This window comes from Poecilia formosa, unplaced genomic scaffold (genome assembly GCF_000485575.1).
Source record: "Poecilia formosa unplaced genomic scaffold, Poecilia_formosa-5.1.2 Scaffold477, whole genome shotgun sequence".
In the NCBI taxonomy this organism is placed as follows: Eukaryota; Metazoa; Chordata; class Actinopteri; order Cyprinodontiformes; family Poeciliidae; genus Poecilia; species Poecilia formosa.
Window position 1 is genome coordinate 450,529 of NW_006800416.1, and position 23,833 is coordinate 474,361.

The window sequence follows — 23,833 nt, forward strand, 5'->3', positions numbered from 1 at the left end:
GTCTTTAAAGTTTTTGACTTCAGTTTTTGGTTCAGAGATGTTCCAGAGCTGATGTGAGCGAGGGAAAGTAACTGTACTGATATTTAGGATGTTTTACAGAAGAAATCCACCATTTGTGGATTCCCGACTGCTTTCCACGTCGTGAATGGAAAGCAAAAAGGAACTATTGACACATCCAAGCTTTGCAATTCCACTTTTTTAAAAAAAAATAAAAGAAAAAAGAAAAAGTCTTGTAGGGGTGAAATGTATTGACATGCACATTTTTAGACCCGCTTTTACGAGCTGTGTGCTAAAGATGGTCTCTTGTTTGTCCCTGAATCACTGATCCGACATGAAGCCGTGGGGGTAATTGAGATTTCTTGATTATCTCTGGAGCGCAGCATGATTTAGGTTCATAACCACCATTCAGTTTTTAGTTTCATGCAGGTAGAGTGAGTCTTCCCAGCAGTCGGACACAAAATGTGACACGAGTTCACAACGTTTTGGTAAAACACTCAGATTCACTAAGAAGTTCGACAGACACTTTGTTTCTAGAGATTTCCACAAAGAGGCTTTCTCAGCTCTATTTTTACATCGAGGGACTCAGGAAGCTTCTTTCAAGTCGCTGCGACAGAGTAACACTTGATCAGCTGGGAGCTAAAGTAGGCGATGCGGACTTAAAAGTTTTATCACAATGTTTTGTAAAATTATTGTGATGACAATAAAAGTGATGGTTGTTGCTTCTTTTTTAGGTACCTGTAATTGCTGCAATTACAACCCAAATGCTGCTCTTATAAAACGTTCCCCTTTGTAGTGCGCTTTGCTTTTTTTTTTTAGGAAAGGAGTCACAAAAAGTGCACACAGGACCCGCATTTAATAACTTTTGCAAACGTATTAATATTTATTCATGCTGGCTCTCATTGAACAAGCATTTGAGAAAACTAACAATCCTGATTCCCGACAAAATGGACAATTTTGCGGGGCTTAATGTCATTAATTGGAATTTATGACGACAATAAATCAAAACTCTTGATGCGATAAATTTATCACGATAAACGATACAATAAATGTCCATCCCTAAACTAAAGACATATTGAATCCCAATATTGTGGTATTTCTACTAGAGTACAAATGAATCAGTTGGCATTTTTATTTTTTTTCATGCGAGACTCATTTCAAAGATGAACGCATTTTCCATTCTCCTTCCCCTCCTGCAGAACAGCATTTCTGACAGAAGACATCGACTAGACATCAGAGAAAACTGTGATCATTGTATACGGCTTGTTCTGACTTTTTATTTATCCTTTCGCTACACGCCGGCTCCTCATGTAGTTACAGAGTCTGTGAGTGGTTGTTAGGTGAGTGGCTCATTAATCTTGGTAATGGGGAATTTGGCCAGGAACGGCTCCTACGTAGAGTCCAGTGATATGTGATCAAGATGAAACAAAGCAGCAGCGAATCAAAGGTGAAGCATTCAATAAATTAGAGTTTTTGCTACTTTTAATGCTCATTTTAAAATGTAATGTTAACTGGAGTTTCTCTGGGATGTTCTCAGGCCCAGTTTTCAGTGAAACCGTAACATGTTTTGTTGCCGCTCGTTTCCACGTCTGTAGTAATTGAAGGCTTTTTTTGAAACCAGGTCTGAGTGAAACTTTGCTGTGAAGTTCTCCGTAGGTGGGAAAGCGCATGTGCAGCCCATGTGCAGCATGAGGTGGAGGCTAAGGGTTAAAGCACATCTTCGTTTCGATGACGTGCCAAATCACAGCGCCATACAGTGGCCTGGCATGACAACTACAGCCAATTTATTGTTTTGTCTAAATGGCGACAGAGAAATGCTCACCAGTCAACAGAACCTTAATATTCTGCTCCAACATGTGTATAAAACCAGTTTTTAAAGACGAGTGACCAAAGGCACACCGTCAGTCTCCAGTAATCTCATGTCTTGTCTCTGTTGAAAGTGTTTTGATGCAGAAGCGACTAATATTAGCATGTTTGCTCTGTTGGACTTAATGACTTGTTGATGATTAGGCTCACGCAATATTTCAAGTTATTCCAAACCAATTTGGGCTAGTCTAAATTTCCCTTTGAAGCAAGGCTTGTTGCAGTTAATTTTTTCCATGTTTGACCAACGTAGTCGGCCTTATTGTTTCAGGTCCTTATTATTTATTTTACATTGGCCGTTTTACTCGACTGAACAAATTAAAGTTGTTTTTTACATGTTTGACCAGGCTTGTAAAGCTACTGGTGTGTTTGTGTGCTGCATTAGTGCAGAGTTATCAGTACATTTATGTCTTCTACCATTTTAAGTCAATTCAGTGCTACAGCCAATATTAAACCACAGATATCAATATTTAAAGTGAAAAATGTGGATCGGTTCTTCCTCACCACCTGGTAAACCCTTGTATTTAGTTAATAATGTGAAATAAATTTGATTTGAACAAAAATGTCAGAACTGTGCTTCAGAGTGTGCAGTGTGAACGTAACCCAAGTGGTACCGGTGCGTCGTCTCCTCCTCTGAACGTCTGTTATTTTGCACCATGATGGATTTCATGGGAAGCGATCGTCTGCTTTCTCTTCCAATAATTGTTTTCGGGGACATTCTGGAAATGACGGCCGGACTGACGAGGTTGAAAGGCGACGAGAGCAAAAGAGAAAGTTGAAAAGAAGAGCTCAAGCTTAGATCATCCAAACAGAGAAAATAAAAGTACACAAAGGGAAAAAGAGGATTTGGGAAGGACTGAGTGACAAGCACTTTGTCTGCAACCAGTCCAGAAAAACGATACCCCTGCTGCCCTCGGGGGGGAAACCCCACTCCGGTTACATCAAACCGCCCTTTGACATTAAACTTTACAACGGGAAAGTAAACTCATCAGCTGCTTTTACTCTTTCATTAATGAATCTTGTTTTTGTTTTGTTTCTTTAAAAGTCACTTGACTCTGGGAGCTTGTGTTGTAACCAGGAACTAACTTTTCTCCGTTAACTTATAGATACAAAAAGGCAAAATTAAACGTCTTTGCAGCAAATAAGACCTGCAGCAATTGTTTTTTTACTTTATTGAGTAAAATAAAGTACTGCCTGCCTTGTGTGGCAGGCAGAAAACCTTCTGCCTGCCACACAAAACCACTAAAAAAAGAAAGTACTCGCAGGCAAAGCCTTTAAAATTGAATTTGCTCTGCACCTTCACCTGCCCTGGAGCTGTGTTTTAATGGTGCTCTTGTGTGCCGCAGTCACCTCTTTCATAAGTGGGGGGTTATACAAACCCGGTTTTATGTAAGTAACCAGGAAAGGCTTGTTTCTACAAAGAAGTGGTGATTAAATTGAATGAAGAGGATTCGGCTTAGTCTTTTACCTTGCATCACATTGTTGCACCGCGCTGCTGCTGGTGGCTAAAAATACACAGACGAGGCTGATGCTAAAGTAGAAGACTGACCAGTTACTAGGAAAAAAAACATCTGTTTATTTCAGGACGCCTGATGAAGCGCCTCGAGTCTTTTAAGCTGAAGTTTTGGTTCTGGTCTTCAATGTTAATGTTACATATGGCAGAAACCACCAAATTTTAGAAAGTAGCTGTGGTCTAGGTTCTTGCACTAACATCTTGGTACACTTGAAATAAGAGAAAACTAACTTATAAGTAAATTTTCAGCAAGATTAAAACCTGTTTTAAGTCAATAATTCCTTAATTTGGATTAAAAAAAAGTATTCGCTCCACTGCCAAAGTTTGTCACTTGTAACATGGAGAAAAAAATGTTGATACAAGTGAAATAATTTGAATTGTTTTACGTCACCAATTCCTTAATATTGATTTTAAAAAGTCTTGCTTCCGTTGGCAGATTTTTTTTTTCCACTTGTATCGACATTTTCCCCATACTTTGCGCCGCTTAACTTCAAACCTAGAATTATATGCAACTATTTGCATTGTTGTTCCTCTTATGAGCAGCTGAATCAGTCTTTCCAAAGCTGATTTTATGTATTAAAAATGACTTTAGACCAGATGATAAATTCATCTAGGGTCCTGCAGTAGATCAAACATTCCAGTGTTTTCATGGTTTAAGTATCTGCATATTTTTTATTTATTTGTTGTGCATCAGTAAGCCTCGCTAACACTTTGACAGTCAATGCAAATGTTTCCATGCAGTCTGGATGAATAAACATGCTGTGGTTGTGTGTTTATGCTAATGGCATTTGTTTGACCTCTTGAGCGCCTTAATTTGTGTTTGTTTTGTCCAGCTTTTCTTTTGGTTGTTTTACGAGACCTTTTAATGGAGGGTGTGAGAGGTGACGGGACTTTGTGCATTATTGATTTTATTGCTGGGTTGCGCACATGCTGCCTCTGCTAGCGATGCTATCCCTGAGAGCCAGGGCTTTGTGGAAGTGAAGTGAGAGTTGGAGGCGGGGTTTGTAGCACTGGGGCTTTGCTGGAGGGTTTAAATATTTCAGAGGTCCATTTTCATCAATATAATGGAAATTATCCGAGTCACTAAATCTAGCTGTAGGGAGGGTGTGAAATTCACTGGGAAGCTTACGCGCTCTCCTCAAGTATCTCTACACTTTCTTGTGGAATGTTTTGTAGCAGCCCAGTAAATTCCTCTAAAGGCGCATCAGAACGTCAGAGATTATTTAGCTAGTTCTGCTGTGCTGCTTCACTCAGTCTGTTAAAATACCTTCAGACGGCATGACGGAGTCTTTGTCGAGTTTTGTGCCAACTTGAGGAGCAGAAAATGACCTGCGTTTTGAATTTTAACTGGAAAAATTCTTCAAAAATTTTTTTTTTTTTTGGGATGTTGACAATATTAATAAATTGACATAAATATTTGAGTTGCCCAGTAGTCGCCATAAATCATGAGCTATTATGCAGTTCGACTTTTCAATGTTGCCTTAAATTGTAATATTTTTGTAAATGGAGACGAGTTTCACTGTCAACGACATAACATGCAGTCGACAACTGAGGAACCCGTGACAAACGTCACATTTTGACGAGTGCCATCATCAAACCCTTAATTAATGCACGCCAAAAATGTTGATCATTTTCCCATTTATTACGGTTCAAAAGCAACTCCAACCAGGTGGGTTTTTAGCTTTGATTTAAAGGAGCTCAGTGTTTCGACTGTTTTGCAGTTTTCTGTAAGTTTGTTCCAGATTTGTGGCGCATAGAAGCTGAATGCTGCTTCACCAGGTTTGGTTCTGGGGATGCAGAGCAGAACCAGAACCAGAAGACCTGAAATGTCTGGAAAGTTGATACAAGTTTCTAATGTATTTTGGCTCCAAGCTGTTCAGTGATTTATAAACTAACAATATTTTAAAGTCTCTGAGCTGCAGGCAGCCAGTTTGGAGATACAAAAAATATTTCCTGACGTTGCAAAATGTGCCGACAAACGGGAGTTGAAAAAGTTTTTTTTTTTTTTTGTCTTTTTATTGACTGCAGGTCATAAAGACAACACAGCATGTACATATAAACACAAAATGACATCATCCATTCTCTCTCTTTTTCTCATGTCAATTACATTCAGTTTTGTTGCTATGGCAACTCAGTGGTTAAAAAAAAACCCATCCAATTGCAGTTTTGTTGAATATCTGAGTTTGTCTGTTGCAATAAATCTGGATGTTGCTGACTTCTTTCTCCGTTTTTTAAAAATTTGTTTTTATTTTTAACAAATAAAAATGAATTAATACTTCCATTACACTCTGATTTATTATTTTTTTGTGTCTTGTAACATTTGTTCATCAGACAGAACATGCTGTTGGCACTTAAAGAACTAAAGTAACACTAATCGATGCTCTTTGTTGGAGTACAACTAATATTGGCAGCAGTTTTATGTTTAGATATAATAATTTACACCTTGTGATGCATATTCACATGCTTTTGGGAATAGAAGTTTAATTGGTGGATAAATGTAGTCAGAAAGTGTCTGATTTTAATTCAGTGTTCAAAACAAAAGGGAGAGGAAGAGGACTAAATATGCTCTACTTGCACAGTTCTTGGAGAAAAGAAATGCATGCATTGATTATGTCCTCATCACTTTTGATTTCTGCATGAAATGTATTTTCTGCCAGTCCAGATCTGCCCACACAGCAGAGACGTTTGCAAATTCTTTAAAATTCATCAATTCCACGAACAACTACTGGACCTGGCATGACGGTGGATCAATCTCACCACATATACATTCGTGATGCTTCCTGAAACGTTTAACATACAAATTGCTGTTGACATACGCTCAAAGCATCCTTTAACGCATCAAATAACATAAAACCAGGAATTAATTAGAAAGTTGGAGTGTAAAATGTTGGTTGGTGAAATACGAGTGTGGAAGAGTAAATAAGGGATCGAGGTGTAAAAAGCAGACATCATTGTGGAAGTGAAAATGAAAAGCCGCTAACAGACGAGGTCAAGACGACGACATGACCTGGTTTGGCCTTAAATCCTGCATAAAGCAGCTCAGCAGCTTTTAATCGTGGCTTCTCTCATTCAGTCTCAAACGCAGTCAACAGGTGGGTTGCGGCGCGTGGGCGGGCTCTGCCTGTACACACTAGCCTGGTATTTAGCTGTCACTACTTGTACATAACACGGTGTTGCTCAAGGATGCTGGCAAACACAGACGGCTGCAGACACACGGCCCGCATTGTTCCGTGGCGTTAACCAGCTACAATTTTAAACGGCAAACTGAAGGCGGGAACAATCGGTGACAACAGGCCTCCCCGCTGGGTCGCTTGGCACTGGCGGGTTCTGAAGGATGGAAAAATTGCTCTCGATCAAACCCCCCTCACCCCCTCGCCTAAACAAGACCTCCAGCTGCTGCCTCGGATGTACAATCTGTGGCTGAATAGAAGTGATTTAGTTTTCTCACTGCAGTTTCACATGTTGAATTAACTGGAAGTCTCACAAGTTGTTTATAGACTTGGAAGACGAGAGAGAGAAACGGACCTTCAAGTGTTGTTTCTGCTTTTTGATCAGATGCACATCTAAAAGATTCCCAGCTCTGCCTCCTTTTAAGATGTTCATAAAAGTAAGAGACGCTCCATTTGATCCACAGACTCGTACAAATACACACCGTGTTCTGGACGTCACTGCGTCGTTTTTCTGTGAAGTCAGAAAGTTTCGTCGTCTCGTTCTGGGAACGCTTATCCCACAGCTACAAAAAACACTTTAGAATAATAAGCAAACATTCATATCAGAGTCGCTCATTTACCTCAATTTCACATTAGAGAAGGTCACTAAGAAAACACTAAATACGGTTTCATCAACCTGCAACATTTTCTGATTGTGACTAAGGTTTTCTGTTCATAACAAAATCAGCTGCAAAACCTAGGACTTGTTTGGGGTCCCAAAAAAAAGTTGGGAGTACAGCTTTTTTTTTTTTCCTTGACTATTAATCCCTAAAGAAATTTATGGTCACATGTAGTGTTATACACGCAAGTCATAGTATCTTGAAATACATTTTTCTCTGTGCTATTTAAGTGATACCAGAGGTTCACCTGCCAGATGTGTCTGACTCAACAGATTCTGAAGAACTTTAATTTGCATCCTTTCACCTGTTATCGTTTCCAGAGACGCCCTTTGAAATAATTTTAGTTGTTCAAACTACAGTTTAAGTAATAAGCCTACCCAACTAATTAACTCTAATTAGAGGCCCGAGCCTGAAGTAAACCCAGTACAGGGTTTCCCCCAAATATAATAAAACCCGCGGGCCACAACACGCTACACGTAGACCAAAAACAGCGCTTTTTTTTTTATATACAAAGCCTTTTAAAAAAGTTGCAATTTTTAAAAACTTAAAAGTGGGGGTCAAGGAAAAATCCCAAAATCTCAAAAAAACACAAGAATAAAAAGAGACACTCACACATCCCCTCAAAACTAAAAACTTTTTTTTTTAACTCAAAAACACGACGGACCGCTGGATGAATGAATGACCTGGCACCCAACTACCAGACTTGACAAGTTTTCTGGGGGAAACTTTGCAGTAAATACTTTAATTATTTTAAACTGTTGCTAGTGTAAAATGCCTTCAGACTTCTGATTTTGCTCCCTGTTGGCCCAGTGGAGTAACTTCTGTTATTAGCTTTTGTTTCATCGTCTTGGCTCCATTTTGTCACTTGTTGCATCTTCAGGGAGAGTCGAGTGCAAATCTCCTGGGATGTGGGACTGATGATATGTTAGACCACTTGCTACAGTTCTAACATTGGGACATCCCTAATCAATATTAATATTACCTATATCTCCCAAACAGTTAGCCTGCTTGGTTTGGATGCTAACGGATGAGTGCTAACGGTAGCAGTACACTTTGAATCAGAAAACCGCATGGCCCAGTCGCTGCAGTCGGTGGTTTCTCCTCATGTTTTCGTGGATTTTCCAACTGTTTAGTATTGCAACACTTGTGATGTTTAGTAGTAACAGCTTATTCACCACATTTCTGTTCCGACCTGAATGGAGTGAACGGGCTCTTGGCTACCGAATGACTCAGTGGTGTTGATTATTAGCATATGAGTGGAGCTCTCTGGCTCTCATTGGGTCCCTGTAGTGGATCCTTAATGGCGTAATGCGTACATGTGTTTTTATGATTTACTGTCTCACTTTATGAACAATCTTTGTGGATAGAAATTTGTTTCACCTGTGCAACAGTTGTCCTTAGCCACCAAGGAAGGTACATAGCTGCAGTTATTAGTTTTATGCAGTGTGTTTTCTTTAAGGGTCTCCTACTTTTATAGTTTGAAAATATTTCAGTGTTGGCATCATTGCCCTTTGCTTCATTCATACCAGGAGCCAAAATAAAAGAAGTTAAAACAATAGTTTTGGCCAATATCACAGGATTTAGTTTATTATGTGAGCAACAGAACATGTCTATCTTTGTGACACATGAGCAGGGAAGGTTTTATCAGTAGAAGTGACATTATGGATTGCGGTCTGTGCGAAGGCTGAAACTACTGACTTTATCTGTTAACGTATTCGGTTATCAGGGAGAAGACATTGCTCTGCTTCCTTATCTGTCTCACAAACTCGCTCACTTACTTGCATGTTAAAACATGCCTTCTGCAGGTGCATGAAGTTCCTTGCATTCATCTTATTCTGCTTGGTTAAGACAGCGTGTTGTTACTTTGCTCCAGGAATCTGATTTTATTGTTGCACTCACTGCCACCCCTCCACAGGTGGGGTTAACCACAGAAGGTCAGGGCTCGGCCTGTCACAGTGGCAAATTTTGCTGGACGATAAATTGTCCCAGAACGTTGTGTGATGAACGATTATATTGTTGTTTTGAGAGCATTTTCAATTAACATAGCGGTAATAATTGGAAGAACATATTCCCAAAGATTCATTAACATTAAATTCTAATGAACATTTAAACACAGGAACTGCAAGACATTTGACATATCCAAAATAAAAACAACAGAAACGACAAAACGACTTATGAAGTATCTGTAAAAAAAAAAAAAAAATCTTTAAAAAAAAGGGATAGTTGAGGCTAAAGCACCAGACTGACGACTTTTATCATTCAGTTTTTGGTAAAAAGAGAGAGAAAAGATAAAAATGATAAACCAAGCAAATTAAAATTATTTTTAATTTATCATGCATTTATTTGATTTATAGTTCATTGTGACACGCCTAGCCAGGGCTTAAAAAGCTGGCTGTTCTAAGCGTCCTGTATCCAAACATGTTATTGGAAAATTGAGTGGAAGGAGAACCTGTTTAACTTAAACCCGACTCTGCAAGCACAGAAAGAAAACTACTGATGCTAAAGTTTTATATGTGCTAATCTAAAGGGCTACTTCATTGCTTTTAAAGAACCTGGACAGCACTTTATTATGTCAAAATATGTAATTCTAGCAGTCAAATCTGAGCAGCATAATTTTACACTTAACTGTGTTTTCTGTTTAAAATACTAATTGAGATAGCCATATTAAAAAAGTCACATGAGGCTCATTGATCAGTTTAAAAGAGTGCTTTTCATTAAGATCATAGTTTTTTTATTATAATCTTAAATGTCAGGTTTTTATTAGTTGTCAGTAGAAAATCATAATTAACAGAAATATTGAAAATATCAGCATGTGTGGAAATGATCTCTATACAGCTTTGTAAAAAAGTAAGAGACCTCTTAAAATGATCAGTTTCTCTAATTTTGCTTTTTATAGGTATATCTTTGAGTAAAATGAACATTGTTCTTCTATGAACTATTGACATGTCTCCAAAATTACAAGAAAATGTTTTTTGTATTTGCAGAAAACGAGAAATGTGCAACATAACGAAAAAGATGCAGTGCTTTCAGACCTCAAAGAAAACAAGTTCATATTCATTTAGAAACGGCAACACTAATGTTTTAACTCGGTTCAGAAATCAACATTTGGTGGAATAACCAGGAGGTTTTCAATGGGGCTCTTCATTTGTTCCAGAGATGTATAAAGTATTTTTCTTGTGAACTGAATCACTGAAATAAATGAACGTTTCAATAATAATCCAGTTTACTGAATGTGACTGTAAGCTACATAAATCTAGGCTGAATTCTTCCCTTCTTGTTACAGACTATCTTAAAACAGTTTGTTTTTGCTGGCAGAACAAATGTTTCACAGATCAATATTGGGATTCTCCTAAATGCTTTTCACTCATACTTGTTCGCATGTGGGGTTTTTTTTTTTGTGTGTGTGGTTAAAGCATAAAGGAAAATGCTTCCCTCTCCCTGTAGCCTCTGTGTTGTTTACTGTTGACCCCGTCGTGACCTTTTAAACTCGCATTGTTCAGCCTGAGCAGTCGATCCTCTCTGTGCCGCCCTGCAGAGTGTTAAAATCCCTCTCTGCGAAGCCACAAGGCTTTTTAGAAAATTACACTAAAATCAGGCCCAAGGACGTTGCTATGGAGACGTTATCAGTCAGACTTCAGAAGCCCGACAGGCGACGCTGCGCGTGCGCGGAACAATGAAACCCTGTGTGTGTTGTTCTTGCAATGTAAAGCAACTATATCACTATGCTGCAGTACAGAGACACTGGCAGCTGCCTCTTTGTGATACACACACACGCGCACACACACACACACTGCTGCTGCCACCACCATATGCTTGCGTTTCCATACTTTCCTGACAGCTGCTGCACAAACGCATCCTCATACTTATCTAGAACTGAGTAGCTGCATAACATACACACTCACACACACCTTCATCTTCCAGAGAAATCATTTGTTGTCCCTCCTTTTCTTTGACGAAAGCAGGAAGTGATGGAGTGTGTGTGTGTGTGTGTGTGTGTGTGTGTGTGCTCTCTCTGTAACAATTTCTGTTGCTTTGTTGGTGTGCATGTCGTATCTCTCTCAGGTCACTGCGCGGACCGCGCTCCTTGTGTTTTCTGGCTGCTGCTTGCCTGAGATTGATGCACCGAGTTCACCGCAGGCGTTATCTGTCTCCGTCCGTCTCCCTCAATAGCAGAGCGCACATAAACCCTGTCCCGCTGTCTTGGTGGGGGATCTTTCCGTCGCAGAGTAAATAATACGTAGCCTCTAGCTCAGGCCAAAAATAATCCCAAATCCAGAGCTGAAACAAGCCCAAAACTTTATCTTAACCCTGAAACCTAACTCTCTTTCAACACGCTGCGGTTTTTGTCCTTGGAAGTATTTGAATCTTTTTGTTTTTTAGACTGTTTGTGTTAAATCAAGAGCACACTTCCACAGCAGTTTTATGCCCAAGGCTGCTGGATTCGTCTCTGCTCCCTTGCTCAGCTCCTCTGCGTCTCTCTGGGTCTTCTGCGCTGTGCCGGGGTTACTCGAGGACGGTGCCGATCGGCCATGCTGCAGAGGTGGGCTTGCGTACTGCAGCACAGAAAAACGCGGAACAGTCCGGCTTAATGCACAACACTTCCCGAGGGAAGCGAACCACGCTTAGATGAACACGTCAAGCGTGTGATTGCATATAAATTACAGAGTTCAGTTCAACAGAGTAATCCCACAATAGGGTTATAATACTTTTCATAACTCTGCTTTTAACTGTCAGTGTCAGCAGAAGCTCATTTGTGGCTCTTCCCACCTGACTAAACCTCCGCCTGTGAACATTTTTATTTTCGCAGCTGTACTCCACCTCCCTGTTGCCAGTGTCAACAAAACCCTACAGCATAAATAATTCAGGATGAGACATCATTTTGGGTAAAGATTGGCTGAAATAGACAGAAATTCAAAACTGAAACCTCACCTGCTACAAAAATCCTTACTTGTTGAGCAGCTGTTTATTTTATACACACCAAGCTATTAAATGATGGTCATAGCTACACATTTAAGAGATTTCTTTTATTGTCTTAAAATATAGAAAAATAACAAATAGTCTAAGGCCTTGTACACATGTAACTGGTTCTCTATATAAGCAAATGTCTCCCCCACATTGAAAAATATAATGGTGTACACATGGGAATGTTTTCAACCAGATAAATTCTGCACAAATATGATCCTGTCCATCGTTTTGAACATATTTACAAGCTTTCCAAATGACATCAAACACGTTGAAATAAAAAAAAAAAGTTGTTCTTAAATTACTACGTGTTATGTGAATGAATAACATTTAGGGCTATTTATGATTTAGAAGCACAATTAAAGGAAAATAGACTTGGGTTGCTTTAACAGAAACAAAATAAAATCCTTTTCTGCACCATTAAATATAAAAATAATTAAACTGATTTCTATCGATTGTATTTATTTAATTCAATATTTGTTTTGATTAAATAAAAATAGCTGTTGACCTTAAAGCAGAGTATCATTTATTACCAAGCAAAGTCATAAAAAACATAACAGTTCTGACTGAGTCGAGTCCTACAGTTCACCGCATAGAGCCGTTCAAAGGAACCTAATCGCTAGTGAACGACACATAAACACTCGGCAGCTATCACTTAGCTTCCTATGATCATATAATATTCCTGGTGTTTTCTTTCCACCGGTATCTGCAACTTTTCTTTTGAGTAACCCGGTTTTAAGGCAGTTTTTCATCATTACTTTTAACACAATCCTTTGTTAAGCTAGCTGTAGCGTCGCACTTTGAGCTGACGTCACGGCAAATAAACGGTCGTTTACATGCAGTACCTCGCGGACCACTAGAGGGCGCCCGTGGACCACAATAGACCCTTTTCACATGACGTCACACAACCTCCGTTTTGGCTCGAAGCTGTGTATCCTTAGTTCCGGTGTACATAGTAAGTAACGATAAAGTTGTCTATTTCATATATATATATGTAAAATGGACACATATCTATATATATCTATATAGAGACATATATATAGAAAGAGATATTTAGATATTTAAATATATCTGACAGCATATGTTGATCAGACAGAACACCGGAGCATGGAGTTTACAGTCTCTAAAACATTTGCCTAAAATAAGATTTGAAGATAGATCACGATTTGCAAACCAATTTTCTCTGACAACAAAATCTAAATTAGACAAAGGCTAGAAATTCTTCACGGAACAATACCTGTTTGACTATGAAGGTAGGTATTTTTGTTTTGCGTAACCGTTAGCTTAGCATTAGTGAATTTTGTTAGCTAGCTAACTACGTGACATAACTGTTCCTTAACCAGAACTTTTTACTGTTTTTGAACTATAACGTTTTAGGCTCTAATCTTGATCAGATTCTTAAATTATAGACTGGAGTTGCCACTCATCCCATAAAATAGGGGTTTGTTTGTTATAAGCAGAGATGTCCGGTGCCGCCGCTGCTTTGTAATGCCTTCCTCTAATCGGACCACTTTTTCCGGTAACGAATAATCTAACGAGCTCGTATTTCAAATCCAGTAATCAGATTAAAGTTATTTTTATGTCCTTTATTTTCCATTAATACAGAAAATGAACCTCTAAACGTTACATCACTGACAGGCTGTATATGTTTCCTAACTGTGGCTAAAGCTGCTGCTAGCTGGTTTACTCATGATCGGAGGCTTGTTGGAGAATGGTAAATTGACAATGACTAATAACGGTTATCTAACACGTAAACACTGTTTTATAAAATACAGAAAGTGAACCTCTAAACGTTACAGCGCTGACAGAGAGTATATTTTTTCCTAAATGTGGCTAAAGCTGCTGCTAGGTGGTTTACTCTCCGATCGGAGGCTGTTTATTTTATACACAGTTAGAGAATGGTGATTTTACAATAATTAATAACAGCTATCTAACACTTAAATGCTGTTATTATTAAACTTACCTTTTATTATATCCTTAAGATTATGAGAATGCGGGAATTTTTCAGCTTGGTTCCCAAGGCAAAATCACACCGGAAGTAAAGATACCCAGGTTTGAGTTATGGCGGCCATTGTCTGACGTCACTGTGAAAAGGGTCTATTTGAGAAAGACTCCCTAAAAAAAAACCCCACTACTTCCTGTTGGGCATTAATCATGGCGCCAAGAGGTTTATTTGTGTGACAGATACGTGAAACGACTTAAACTAGTAAAGTTTTTTTATGTTTTCTCACATACACATGCAAACACAAATGCATTCAGTCTGAGTTTTTATAAATCATTTTTAGTGATATTAAATAGAGTTTTCATGTGAACAAAAGGCCATAATGCGTAAAAGTGTATCTGTTTTCACCGCTATGCGGCTACATGTGGACTGGGCGTAATTCTTATGAATTTTGAGCAAACCTGGACTACCACTGGGTGAAGGGCACTTTTCTCTTAAACTCATGTGAGTATTCATGTCAGCGTCCTGAATTGGTTTAGCTAACAGGAATTTTTATTTCAGTTTCAGAGACTGTTATGGTCGCTGAAACGTTTTCATCTTGATTTCTTTGTACAAGATTAGGCCATCTTTGAGTCAGATTGTCTGAAATTAAATCAGATCAGACTTTTCTCTCGTTTCGGGTCACTTTGAATTTTCGGACTTCTGATTTTAAGGACCTTAATAAATAAAATGTTCTTCTGATTATTGCAGCATTTAGCAAATAGAAACGATTTTGGTCATTCTGATAGTGAGAGAAAAAGGTGGGACACAGCTACTATTTTATACTGTATAGTCGCTACTGTACAGTATATATTAGTATTGCACTTTTAGGTTGAATAGTTCTCACATAAACATTGAATATACCATGCTTCTTTACTGGATCAATAAATGTGCTAAAATAATAGATTTTCACATAATTTCTTGTTTTCATTTGTCTTCAAGACGATGAGTAGTAAAAAATCTTCCATATTTCCAGAAGAAACTGCTTTTAAAATAATATTATTTGGCCACTGGTAACGAGGGGAAAATGACTGCAGGTGTTACTGCCTGGAATCCTCCTAATGACTTTTCCTCATTAGAGCAAAGCTACTTCCCCTCTGCTGGCTGGCAGAGAGGAACAGTGTAAACATGCACCTCCATTTATGGGTGCTGGCTGTTGCACTGTTTGTGCACGTGCCCACTGTGGCAGAAGCATATTTATAGAAGAAGTCGGACACGAGGACACACACACCGAAATGACCGAGGCTGCCCCACCAGCTGACAGAAGTTCATGATTCAGTTTGCTTGTTTCTGCTTTGGATTTTAGTTTTTCTCACTTTAATGTCCCTCTTTTGTGCCACACAGTACAACCCTACATTAGTTTAACCCTAAACTTTCTATTTTCACCTTAGGTCAGTCACAATTATGTTTTCTCCTTCTTTTCTGAGCAAATGAAATCAGATTTCATCAATGATCTGTTTAGCTCCCCTTTCCATCCTGTGCAGGCACCCAGAGAGCAGCCAAACATAAGCCTGTCGCAATAAGCAGTGATTAATTAAAATGAATGCAATAATTTCCATTCTGATGAAGGATAATTTTTGTTTAGAGACTCCATAATTTATTTTATTTATGGTTTTGGTTGTGTGTGTGTTTTTTAAATTCCCTTTTTATTATTTATTTTTTAGTCGTTTTATGTTGGAAATTTAAAATGTCTACCAGTACCAGTGTAAGTTTTAGTGTTTGAGAATACAAACTGGCTTTATTACTCCATTATCAATATATTACTAGAAAATGGTCTCAAAACAATAACATTATTGTGTATCTCAATAATTGCTGAGACAATTTATCGTCCGGTAAAATTTTCGCTGAGATGCAGGACTTTGAACATTCTTCAATCACATCTCTTTAGAGTTGTGTGAGGATTCTGTTGGGGACTGATTGTTCATGAGAAAGTCCTGTCTGCCACACCCGCTTCACAACTTCCATTGTTGTTCATCCATGTTTCACAATTGTTAAAATCAAAGACCTGCTTGTTGGTGCTTGAGTGGCATCACGACTAGTGATTTTTTCCATTTAGTTGATGTTTTACACCTTACATTGTAAACCCAACACTTTGTCGCTTCTTCCTGTAAATCAAGTCACAATTTCTACAAATGTCTCACTGCTTTGGATACATTTGCAGATTTAATAAATGAGTTTTCCTCCTGTGTGAGGGCCGGCAGAACTGAGCAGGATGTTGATGCAGGAGATGTTGTCTTGATTGCTGGATGGCTGGACTCGCATTTAGAAATTTCCAAAATCCAGAGACTTTTGGCAATGTTCAGTCCATGCAGGAAAATATATTTTTATTAGTCAGTGTATTGACAATATTTAACACCGCTATTAAAAAGGCTTTTTAAACTGTTTTGTGTTTTCCAGATCAATGTGCGCGTCACCACCATGGACGCTGAGCTGGAGTTTGCCATCCAGCCGAACACGACAGGGAAACAGCTGTTTGACCAGGTAAGAGTGTTTCACTTTACTCAGGAAAAAAACATTCATATCTTTGAAAGCATCAGATGTTTAGATATGTATCCGAGTAGAATTAGACCTCTGAATTAAGTCTTACCAACACGAAGCATAGAGTTATTGTAGCTGCATGATATTATAAAATCATCAGATAAATATATTGTTGTAGAACAATCTGATTGCATCCGCTGTGATAAATCCACATTTTCCACTCTTCCAACTCTCTCTGTGACCTTTAGCGTCTCGGACAATGCTAGCTTGGCCTCTACTGGTGTGCAGAGTCTGAATAATCATTTATAGCTAAAGAAATATGTCATTATCAAGTCTTCTGGCATGCTGCTACACCTCAGACACTGTAGTGAGCCGGAGATGATTCAGAGATGTTGTGCAGCTCTAATTGTTGGTTGTCGTGTGGTTGTACCAGTCGGTGCTCGGCTGGTTTTAGATCTGTACACAAAAGGTTCTTTTGTTTTAATCGGGACCTTTTGGAAGACAGAGGATGGGTGGAAGTATTGGGCGTATTGTGCCCGCCTTTGTGTGTGTGTGTGTGTGTGTGTGTGCGTGTGTGTGTGTGTGTGCGTGAATATCTGGGAAGTAAAAGGGCAGCTTTCAGTGCCGTTTCATGTCGGACTGTGCAGGGTTGTTGGGGTTGTGGTGACATGGAGGAAGGAAGACAGAGAACAAGAGGCATTTCTTTGTTTTCTGCTTTTGCTGGTGCTCTTCTCTGACTTCTGCTTTAGTTTTTTTTTTTTATGTGAAGCCACAACAGCAATTATGTGTCCTTTTTAATTTGTTTGATGAAAATATGGATTTGTCCTTGTAAAACATTTTTAAATGTCGTCGGTAATGAACCCACCTAGTTTTTGAATAGCAACAAAAAGTATGGCTACGTTTTGATGCGATTCTAACTGAACATAGCAATACTAGAGGATAAACGTTACGTTACTAAAGTTACTGCTGCTGTAGCAAACATCCCAAACTTTTCTCATTTTTGGAGCTGACCGTGGACAAGAGTAGAGGTTGGGCTTTCAGCTCGGTGTTCCTGTCACGTAGCATGATTATCGTACAATGGTTACACTTTGAAACAAAATGTTAATCACTTTTAATGACGAGGAGGAAGTTTGTAACATTTACAATATATTTGTGAATATATTTGTCACAGACTGTAACACTAATAACACAAACACAGTTTCCTCAAATCTCTACTTTGGTTGCAGGTTTTACAAATAATAGTTTTTAACGATATAAAATTATGATTTCGTGTGCATGAAAGGACAAAGCATTAAAAAAAAAGTCTTTATTTTCCCAAAAACAAGCTTCAGTTTTGCGTGTTTCATATTAAAATGTTAGCAGATTGACATGAATGAGAAGGGCGTCCAATGACAGAGAGGCTGCAGAGCGAAATGCAAGCGGCCATAAACTCGCATAAACACACACTGGAAGAGATGGAAAAAAAGCCACTGAGAGCTTTTAAATCTAACACACCTCAGCTGAGCCAGCATGAACACAAACTCTTTAATCAGTGACAATTACACGCCGTTCTTTTCCTCCCCTCTGGTTCTAACTCCTCCTTTCTCATCCTGAATGCGTTCGGCGACATTTCGAGGCGTTCCGGACGATATTTCACACACCGAGCTGTAAGAAGGACCGAGCAACTTATTCACTCAGCAAATTACTCGCTCTCCCAGACGCCCCTGCTGAAGAGCATTTTAATGGGCCGTTTGAGTAAATTGCGTGTTCGTGTGATCATTTGATCCACATGGGTTTTTAATTTGTTTGTGTGAGCTTGCCTCTGTGACGCCTGAAGCAGAGTTAATTACACGCTGCGAGGGCTGATGTATTGACTGTAAATTCACTTTAGCATCAGAGTGTCCAAATCCCCTCTGGGAAATGGGTTGAGGTTTAGATGGTGTGTTTTGAACAAGCAGAGTGTACTAAAAAAAATAAAAGATGAAAAAGAAAGTTGGATTAGTCACCAGTGAGATCACATGTGGCTTTTTGGCTCTTGGAAAACTTTATGGCACCAGAATTCAAATTATTTTGGTTTAGTTTCATTGTATTTTGCGTCATTCTCTCGACAGACGGGGTGTTTAGTTTATATCCACAGCAATGTCTGTAACTAAAATGCGTTTGACATGAATCTGACTACGCGGTGAACGTTGACATTTCCCATGTTTGTTCATGTTACAGCAACAATCCTGTGTATTTATTTTAGGATTTTTTTGTGACAAACACAAAGTAGCACAAGTGAAATGAGAATTCAATTTCTTTTTAGCATTAATCAGAAGAATTTAGTGGCCCTATGGTGGAGCTGCTGTGCTGTGGAGGAGATGCTGTCTGCAGTTTGGTGCACGGAGGAGCAGACGTCTGAACCAATGTGCTCTGATCAGACGAAATCTGTGGCAAAAAACTCACACTGCACGTAACCTCAAACTCTCCATCCTCACTGAGAAACTGTTCAAATGACCCAGTCAAAGTCTCTGAGCAACAGCTGCTGTTGCAGAAAATGGCGGTTCTACAAAGTGTTAACTCATGCCACACTTTGCAGACTTAAATTTGCTAAAACGTTTTAAAAATGCTTTTATTGTCCTTCCTCTAAGCAGTTGGGCAATAGTCTGTGTCCGTCCGTCGCATAAAATTACAGTTAAATACATTAATTTTAATGAGACAAAAGCATATAAATACCGTTGGAAAACATTGAGGTTAGATTACACCAGATTGAATTGGATGGATATGATAAATCGATTTTATTGATTAGTCACATTTTCAGTTTTTGAAGATTTATTTTTTGAAAATTGGGATCTTTTTTCCTTCACCGCTGCACTCCCTGGGCATTGGCGAAAAATGAACTATCATCTTTTTTTTTTTTTTTGACAAACTTGTTTCATTGCTGGTCAAGTCACAGGAGGAATGAGTGAAATAAAAGCCAAATTTTAAAGATTTTCTGTCATTTACATATTTTTTTTTAAGAAAAAGAATTTGGAAATCAAATTTCGAATAAATCGAAGATTTATCTCATGACCCTAATTTGAGCAGAACTGATCTGGTCTGTTTTGTTTCAAGTGCCTCAAGATGACAATTGTTTTGGACTGAGTTAATCTAAATAAATATATTAAATCGACTGGTTATTATTATCATTCATTTATTTTTGTATTATTATTGTTGCTATTTTATTATTATTTTAAAGAAAATGATAGAGGGACTGAATAATACTCGATGTTGGAATAAAAAGTCTGACTTGGGGAAACCCATTTGGCTTAATGGACGGTTTCCCTCTTGCCACCCGGTCCATGCGCCTGCATGCAGAACCGAAAGCCTTTTTCTCGTTTCAGGTGGTGAAGACTGTGGGTTTGAGGGAAGTCTGGTTCTTCGGCCTGCAGTACACAGACAGCAAAGGCTACGTGACGTGGCTCAAACTCAACAAGAAGGTGAGAAAACCCTCCCAGGTACCGAAATCCGCCCAGGGTTTCCTCTGCATGTAACTGATAAGTTACCACACCTTCAGAATCAAGTCTTTTTTTATATATATATCCATGTTAAAACACTGTACAGTCTGAGAGATATGTACATATATAAATATATGTGGCTTGTGTTTGGACACTTACATTAACCATAGTCAGAGTTTGAAATGAATTTAAACATCATGAAATGTAAAAAAAAAACTGGCTGCTGTGCTGGTAAAACTAGACGATATTCCGAAGTAGAGGGAGAGAAAAGGTGAAAGAAAAATGCCTGAGGAAGGTTAAGTTGAAGGTGTTTTTAGTTAAAGTCTGTGAGAAAAATCCTAATTATGATGTATGTTGCATTTAAACAACAAAATAGCTAACTGATATAGTTTGGCTTTCAATTATATTTAGTGTTTCACAGGGTTTCCCCCAGAAAACATGCTAAGCCCGGTGCTGCAGGCTCCAGGGCAGTCATCCATTCAGCCACCTGCCTTGTTTTTAAGTTAAAAAATGTGTAAAATTTGAAGATATCACTTGACAGCTATGCATTATTGGAAGATTGGAAGATAATTTAATACCTAAACATCAACTTTAAAGTTCTAAAAAAAAAAAAGGCAATTATTAAAAAAAACCTAAAATAAATTAACATTGCAAAGCCTGGTGGGGGCACAAGTAAAGCCTGGTGGCCCGCCAGGCTCATAGCACACTGTGGGAAACCATGTGTTTCAGATTCGTTTTGAAGGCTCCCTGCAGAGTCGCGTCACTTCATTTCCCCCACAGACAGCCCAGCAACACAGTCAAGAAAAAAAATGTTAGAGGAAACGCTGCTAGCCTCTCTAATCTCATTTCGAGTGAATCATATACTTGATGGGTGATTGTGTTGAATAATAATAAAAAATATTCCCCCCCAGGTGACCCAGCAGGACGTGAAAAAGGAGAATCCTCTCCAGTTCAAGTTCAGAGCGAAGTTCTTCCCGGAAGACGTTTCCGAGGAGCTCATCCAGGAGATCACGCAGAAGCTCTTCTTCCTTCAGGTGTGGCGCGGCGTTCGTCTCGTACGGTGACGTAACCACGAAGCAGATTTAGTCTGGTTTGTTTCTCCAACATGTAACAGGCTAGTTAATGCGGGTGAGCAGGGCGGCTGATCCGATGTGGAGCGATCAGGTCGTTTGGCAGCTTGTCGCCTCCGATGGAGATCCCTAATGCAGTTAGCGTGAAGGTCGTTCCACTTGACCCAATTCCCTGTTTACGTCCAGTAAAACAAATGTTTCATGGAGTTATTCACTTTGGATTAGCTAATGCTAGGCTACTTAATGCGGGATGTTTGTTTTGCGTTCCTTAATTTTTAACTGAATCTTCTTAGTTTTCTGCCTGAGCTGGAAATTATGAGTCCGTTTCATGTTATGTGCTTCAGGTAGATTTCACTTTGGAGTTAAGGTCAGTGAACCTGCTCTTTTATGAGGTAGAAAGAAATTGAGCATTTTTTCATCCTTTACAAGAATCAAGTGTAAAAATGCTGTGGAGCCTTCATCGGTTGTTCCTACTGCAGAGATTTTAGATGATGGTTCTTGGATACCAGACAAGTAAAAAAGAAGAAGTTCTGCCCAGATGATCCGTACGGAACAAACTGCATTAACAGGATGATGTCATTTTGTTCTCGCAGTCCTGGCAGGGAGAGCAAACCTGTAAAAAGAAACAAAAAAAAGTTTAAGTTGGCCAACCAAGCAGTCATTTAAAAAAAAAAAAAAAATTGTCTCCTGCTGTTTTGCAAAATTATACCATACGCTGTGCAGCTTATTCTGTAGGTGAAGCCAATCTGGGTTTTCTCAAACGTTTTACGATGACGTTGAACCATAAAGAACCTGGACTTCTGGCTGCACCTTTCCCTGAAATATCATTAAAATAAAGCCGTTTAAGTCGACGAGTTAAGTTTACGAAGCACTTTAACGAGGAACAGTGAGTTTTATCAGCACGCGATTAACTGGAACCACTTGGAAATATGATTATGAGCTGAGGAACATAAAACATGACCTGCCGTATGTCCAGACTGGCACAGGACATTATATATGTAAAAAACAAAAAATACAGATTTCTATAGATTTCATTGAACTATATAATGGACTATATTTATGGGAGAAAAAAAAGAAAGATGGAAGAGGAGTTTTTTAAGGTGAGATTTGGCCAAAGTTTTGAAAATGTTATTCAAATAAATAAATAAAAAACCTTTATGTTGGGTTATGAACACATTAATCACTGGTTACTTGCAATGCAGCTTACAGTCATAAGCAGTGAGGCCTAACAGACTTCTGCAGTGAAATTTGGGTCAATCTGAAGCTAATGCTAGTGCTAAGCTAGCGCCGGAGCTGTTCTTCTGTTTCTGTTGTTCACACAGACACAGTGAACACAGTTGAACCTTTAACTCTCAGTAGATGCTGAATCTGTTCCCCCAAACAATCTTTTAAACCCGACTGGACCAAAACTATCTCACACAACGGTGAAGAAGTGATCAAAGAAGGCAGACACTTGATTATTTTTTATCAGGATAATGACAGATAAAAAAATAAACTTTTCTTCTTGTTATCCAGTCAGAATTGCTGTTTAATATTAAAGGCCTCTTTGCATATTGCCCAAGCTTCCCTGGGTTATTCTCGTCTCTCAGCAGGTAACTAATGAAAAGTACGCATCAGATGTTTGCCTGATTTAATTTTGATGTTTTTCCAAAACTCTTTCAGGTGAGATTTCTCCCTCGTTGAGCTTAAAGGGGGCAAATCCACTGTTTTGGCCTAAATGTCTCTGTAGCTGTGCAGCTCTGTTATAATTCAGAATAAAATGTTGCATTTTAAGAAGAACGAGCTCAGAACTCTAAAATGAAGATCTTCCAAAGCTGCTTTACAGATTTGTCTTTTTCTTTCTTTTTCTTTTAATCTGCTAGTTCACTGTGTTTCTGTGACAAACATCACATTACTGTTCAGATGAAGAGGCTGAACAGGAAACCAGAAATCCACGTTAATGCAACAGCTCCCTCTACTGGAAGACAAACTACTTGCAATCTGAGCAAATTTTCCTAGTGTCTCATCTCTCTCTGTTTCTCGCGGACGTTTAAAATATTGGTTAAAATCGCAAAATACAATAAACCGCAGCCAGAATCCGATTCTACCTTTGAACTTGTGTGTTCCCTCTACAGGTGAAAGAGGCCATTTTGAATGACGAGAACTACTGTCCTCCAGAGACGGCCGTCTTGCTGGCCTCCTATGCGGTTCAGGCCAAGTATGGAGATTACAGCAAAGACGTCCACAAGCCCGGCTACCTGGCGAACGACCGGCTGCTGCCACAGAGGTACAGCAGAGACGCACACAAAGGCCGACTTTTTGCTGTTTTTTTTTTGTTGTTGTTTTTTTCACAGCAAAACTAAAGAAAAGGAGCATAAATGTTCTTTTCTGTTTTGTTGAACATGCATTGTTGTGCTACCAAGTGTTGTGGAGCCCATCAGTATCTCTAGGTCTATATGTAGGCCTGAACAATAAATCAATTAACCGCATGATCAGTCAAAACAAACTCAATAATTCCCATTTGCTTGATTTATTTTTTTTCTTTCTACTAAAAACTGGATGATAAAAGTCTTCATTGTGGTACTTTGGCCTCAACTATCCCTTTTTTTAAGGAGTTTTTATTTCCAGAAACTCCATAATTAATTTTATTTGTTATTTCTGTTTTGATTATTATTATTTTGGATATTTAAAATGCCTTCCAGCTCC

General features: G+C 38.8%; 1 protein-coding gene across 3 annotated transcripts in view; it reads left to right on the forward strand.

Annotated features, from left to right (window-relative positions):
• Window positions 1-23,833, forward strand: part of LOC103156392 (radixin) — a 46,798-nt gene that overhangs the window by 13,609 nt on the left and 9,356 nt on the right. For all 3 annotated transcript variants that reach the window (XM_007578415.2, XM_007578414.2, XM_007578416.2), the window contains exons 3-6: window positions 16,543-16,626; window positions 19,965-20,060; window positions 20,990-21,112; window positions 23,263-23,414. In XM_007578415.2, coding sequence (XP_007578477.1) covers window positions 16,543-16,626; window positions 19,965-20,060; window positions 20,990-21,112; window positions 23,263-23,414 — 455 coding nt within the window. The remainder of the gene's footprint in view (window positions 1-16,542; window positions 16,627-19,964; window positions 20,061-20,989; window positions 21,113-23,262; window positions 23,415-23,833) is intronic.